The sequence below is a fragment of the Lagopus muta genome, chromosome 26, assembly GCF_023343835.1.
Source record: "Lagopus muta isolate bLagMut1 chromosome 26, bLagMut1 primary, whole genome shotgun sequence".
NCBI classification, from domain to species: Eukaryota; Metazoa; Chordata; class Aves; order Galliformes; family Phasianidae; genus Lagopus; species Lagopus muta.
The window spans coordinates 522,297-527,769 of record NC_064458.1 but is presented as its reverse complement, the minus strand read 5'-3'; the positions used below and the strand labels follow the sequence as shown (position 1 = coordinate 527,769).

General features: G+C 47.7%; 1 protein-coding gene across 1 annotated transcript; it reads left to right on the top strand.

Annotated features, from left to right (window-relative positions):
* Nucleotides 1-3,799: 3,799 nt before the first annotated feature.
* On the top strand, nucleotides 3,800-4,230 carry TINCR (TINCR ubiquitin domain containing). The gene has a single exon (XM_048927604.1). It carries the CDS (start codon nucleotides 3,847-3,849, stop codon nucleotides 4,108-4,110), a length of 264 nt encoding a protein of 87 aa, XP_048783561.1. The 5' UTR covers nucleotides 3,800-3,846; the 3' UTR covers nucleotides 4,111-4,230.
* Nucleotides 4,231-5,473: the final 1,243 nt, after the last annotated feature.

Here is a 5,473-nt window from a genome sequence, read left to right as displayed (position 1 = left end):
AAGCTGCCCCATTGCCTAAGATATCAGGAGCACTGGATGAATTAAGTGGCAGGCTGCATTTTGGAGATTTCTAGCTGTAGGTTATCGCTGTCAAACCTCGGGATTCGCTGGCAGCGAGTGAACCCTTCCCAGCCCCGTGCTCCCCAGCAGCCCCAGAGCTCACACCACTGCACCTCCCTCTGCACTGCTGAGTGATGGAGCAGGAGAGCTCCAATCGTAGCATGGAGACTGGGCTCTCCCACAGGATCATGGACATAGGGAAATTTAACACCAAACTCTTCTTTGGTACCTGGTGACACACAGCTGCAAGCACAAGGGAAACCTCACCAGTCATCTCTAATGCCTCATCCCTTGTTTTCTGTCTTTCTAACCGCAACTCATCCTAGGCAAACAGAGGAAAAAGAGTGAAGTTTTCAGCTTTACTGACTGCTGGGATCAGACGGCGTCAAGAATCAGCAAAGGATCTCCCTGACCTGAAAGGGCAGGGCTGACAGGCTGCTTTCCCCAAAGACTTACAGGCAGGGGAATCAGGGCTGCATTTTTCCCAGGTGCTGCAATTTCCCTACGACTGCTACCAAGAAATGGAGAAACCTTTCTATTCTCATTGAGAAACATCCCACTTTTCTGTCCTCCTCTGCAAGGACAGCAGCACAGCAGGTAGCAAAACACAGTCATTGCCAAAAAAAGGCTAAGAAATATGTGTCTCTATTCTGGTAGCATAAGAAGATATTATAAGGCCTAGGATTACCTCAACCAACAAGAGACATGTTAATGAAGCACCTAATTTAAGCAGGTGTTTCTCTTTTGCTGTAGTCAATGGAGTATAGAGGAGGAGAGAGCAGAGGAGGAGATGTTTTATTAAATGCTGTTGCTTTAGTTCTTAAAAAAAAATCATAGCCCACCTAGGTTTTAAATGGCTTTTGAGGCTTTCCTAATGAATGTTTCTCAAGTGTGTGCACATTTTCTGTTTGCCCTCAATATGAGGAAATGCTTAAGTCAATAGGTTTTTATTTGATTTATAAATAATGCCAGGGCGACACATTATTGCAGGTTCTCAGAACTCTGACTCCATGTCTTGTCCTCCAGATATGACACGCCAGAGATATCGCCCAATTAGGGCAGGGCAGAGGATGAGGATTAAAATAACTTTAAGAAAAGACCATCTAGAACTTCATCCTGCACTTCTGTTTAGCCCACAAACCGTCAGGAGCTTGTGAAATAATTGCTTTGGACAGATAATAAAACATCCTCCAGCAAAACGAAGGTACTTAATATACTGCCCAAGTCAATTTCCCTTATTTCTTCTGTCCTCTTGCTTTTAATAATGGTTTAATGAAAAATTCAAAATTAATTGGAACTGGCATTAGCCATTCACGTGTTCCAGTGAGGGTTTCACTGCTTCAATATTTCATAAGCTGACTTCACCGCTACGCCTCGCCTTCTCCTGGCTTTCACAGGCTAAAACATCACCCCTTCTTCTGAAAGGAGCGCTCCCAGCACGGGGTGGGGGTACGTGAGAAAGTCTGCAATCACACCGCAGGCAAAGAAACAATAAAACTGATCGCCATCGCGTTTTCCTTTTTGTGACCATCTCCCTTTCTTTGTAATTATACGCATCTGAGCCTTATCTGGAAAGAGCTGTCCTAAAAATAAACAGGAGCCGTCTGAAAGGTGTCTGAGGGAGGTATCTGGCAGCTGTCAGGCTGTCATGGATGCGAGAAGGATGGAGCTGATGGACTCGCTGACACCAGACGGGCTCTGCCGAAATAAGAATGCCTTATGCTTCCCTTGGCACTCACCGGGCAAATTCTGTTGGCTGGAGCCATTAGACCTCAGCGTGTCTGGGGCGTGATCCAGGTCCAACTGCCGTCAATGAGAGTCTGCCCTTGGATGGCAATGGGAATTGGATCAGACCTCCTCTTTACCCCCGAGACTCTGGCGTTACAACAGGGATAAATTCTGGCTCCCCGAGTGAATGTCACCCCGATGGAGAAAGATGCAACATCTCCAGGTTTGCAGGCTTCTGTAGTTCTCTGGAAATGCAGCTTTTCACTGAGATTCCTAGACATGGGGACAAGAGCCCAACTTCTGACTTTCTTTTTTAACAGCTTTGTACTGCTCTGTGCCTCCCATTCTCCTCTCTAATAACGGTGGTGATGTCCTGTCTTCAAGAAAATTATTGATATATCTGCAGATCCATTCTGTTCATAACTGCTGCCATGCAGGAGGGCGTGACTGTGCTAAAAGCTGTTCCTATTTCCCACAGGGTGCTTAAAGGCCACATGTTAACACCACGCAGCAATGACACGATGAGCATGAAGGCACGGCATGACTCATCTCAAGCCTTTGCAGCAACTCAGTGGCAGAGTGAGGACCCAAGAATGCCAGTCCCCACCAAAACAATCATACCTTTACAATGACTGAATCTGGAAAGGAACACTTGCTAGCAGAAGCTTCATTTCCTATCAGGTGCACAGGGAAATCGCCATTGCCTATAGAATAGCTGAAGACATTTGCTGCTGTTCTTAGTCAAGATACAGTGCACTGGGGAGAGAAAAGAGAAAGGAGGTGAGAAAACCAGGCAGAAATCTTTTTGCTTCTCAGTGGGAAAGGGGACGCATCTCTCGTGCTCAGTGGAAGCTGACTGCTGCCATATCTGAAAATCTGTCAATTTGTTTCATTATCTAATAGGCAAGAAAATGCCCTTTTTAGTGAAGAACAGTGTCTTAGGACAACTACCTTGCAGTACTTTGGTCTGAAAATACCAGTCTGTGTTGAGAAGAATGGACAAGGGAATTAATTCCTGTAATATGGGCTGCAGGAAATTACCTACAAGATAAGAGTGACTTGATCTTTTTGAGAAAAAGAAAAAAAAAAGACTTCCTTATCTTGATGATGTTTGCTCTGAAGTATCATCTTGTGAGCGCCTGAGTCTGCCTTGCGGCATCGTTCAATTACAGCCAGCTCCTGCGGCGGGCATCGCTTCCTTCCCTTTGGAGCTATCACTGCATCTACCAGAGCAGTGCTTGCTCCCGAGGCCTCTGCTGTCCCTTTTGCGTGGTGAGCCTGCAGCCCCGAGGTGCTGTCTCAGCTCACGTGTCAGAGCAGGATACAGCCAATACTTCAATTAGGCAGAGATCTGTGAGGGACAGGAAATCAAGCTGATGAACCACCAAGGAGCATGTGTGAGTGAGCACCAGACATGTGATGCTATGAGCAGCAATTAATCCTACCCCGCTTGGAGGGTCCCAGCCCATTCTCCTACAACACAGATCTCCTAGGGCAAACCAGCACTGCAGTTCACACCAGCTGGGCTCTGAATGTCCTTCCAAATGCTGTGGCTCCCCCCCATGAGGAAGTTTTCACTATGCAGAGTATTTTTCTCAATTAAAATGATTATGTTAAATAGCTGAGAGGTTCCTCAATGTCTACTTTTTGAACTGAGCTATGCCACAGTTGGCAGCTTTTGAGAACAGCAGACATGAGGTTACTAAACCCACTCATTTCTCAAACGCACCCACATTTCTAATGGCTACAGAGGTCCATCTTTAAAGTCCTCTGAGACCCATTGGAATGAAGGGCACTTTGTGAGGACGCAGTAATTATTATGGGATTTAGAGGTGCGTGGCAATGATTCACGGAGGCATTTCCCAGCCAGTACTCTTGGAGCCAGGTGAGCTCTTCCCTGGAATGAGAAGCATGCAGTGCAGCAACTGGGAGGAACAGGTTTGGCAGGACATTTTAAGCTGTGCAGGCAGACAGCCTCTTCGGAGCCACATCCCTGCTCTGCCTACCTCCCAGCTGGATGCTCCTCTCTGCCACACCGTCCCTGGAGAACCGGAGAGGATGGACACGCTGCGAAGGAGCCTTTCCCGCTGGAAGAGGTACCACATTAAGGTGCACTTGGCTGATGAGGACCTGATGATGCCGCTGACCGTCAAGCCCAGAGACACAGTGATGGACCTACGGGCTTACCTGGTGCGGGAGGGCGTCACTTCCTGGAAGAAGACATTTTATTACAACTCCAGGCAGCTTGAAGAGCATGAGACTTTGAAAGAAGCCAATATCCAGAATGGCTCAGTCCTGCTTCTTGTCAGCAACAAAAGGTAGGCACAGAACTCATCTGCAGTGGGGGCGGTGCAAGGGAAGGGGGAATGCTCTGTGCATCTCAGCCCACGGGACGCTTTCCCACTGGAGTTTGCAGAAAGCAGATCGGGAGCTGAAACCCTGAGATTTCCAGCAGGCAGAGTGAGATTTAAGCCTCCTCAGCTCCAGATAGGCTGACGTGTGAAGTAGGGGAGGTTGAGGAGGAGGCAGTCCGGTTGATATTTCCTGTCTCTGATGAGGTCTCACTTTCCTGAAAACACGGCCAAGCACAGAGGGAGGCAGAAGACGTGCAAAAGGGAGCTTGTGTGACTCAGGGTGTGCTCCGGGAGCCTCTCCCTTGTCCTCAACTCTGTGGTGCCTGGCTCTTGCCATTGCTTTTTAGCGTTTACTTTCTGCAGGTGTTTGTGGTGCTGCTGTCCTGCAGAGCCGTGAGCTGCCCATCTGCTTACAGCAAAGCCCAGTGGGTGCTGGACACAGACGGTCAGAGGCTGCAGCTTCCCAAAACACAGTGAGATCTCAGCACGAAGCGGAGACATCAATGGCTTCCAGGACAGGCAGTGAAAAGGAAACTCAGTGAATCATAGAATCATAGAATCTCATAGAAACTCAGTGAATCATAGAATCATAGAATCATAGAATCTTTTCAGTCATGGCAACTCCTATGTGTCAGTGGGAATGCAAATGGAGATAATGGTGCTGAGACCTGTTGGCTGGTTAGGATTCAGTGAGGTGCATTTATGTCCAGTTGTGATGCCTTCCCAATGCCTGGCTTGTTGCACGGTTCCTTCCGTGAAGCATTTTGGGGGACACTGTGTGTAGGAGAGGTGCATGGCAGAGCACAGGCATACTGTGTCTAATTCAGCTTTCTGAATGCTGAGACCTCTGAGTTACTTGTCTATGCTGATCAGTCTGCTCTGCAGAAAATCCTGCACTAAAGACTTCAGTTCATATTAGATGCCACACGGAATGGTCCTATTTTCCAGTCCAGAGGCAGCTTGAAATCTCACACAAAGCAGATTTAATAAAGCATTTCCTTTCAGAGCTCAGGCAGATACAAGAGATTTCACAATGCTCAGCTGACTGCAAACCCCCCGTCACCCACAGCCCCTTTCTGCAACATCTCATTTCGTAGCCCTGCCTGTGGCAGGGGGGCTGGAGATTCGTGATCCTTGAGATCCCTTCCAACCCTGCGATTTCATGATTCTGTGATTTCAACTCTCTGATTAACTTTGCACAGCTCCTCCTTTTTACCTTGTTTTTAATGGCAGGAGCCATTAGCAACAACATATATTTGTTGTTGTAGGATAGGATTCAGAGGGACTCAGCTGATGGACCACACATGCTTATGCTCCATAAAGTGCTGTGG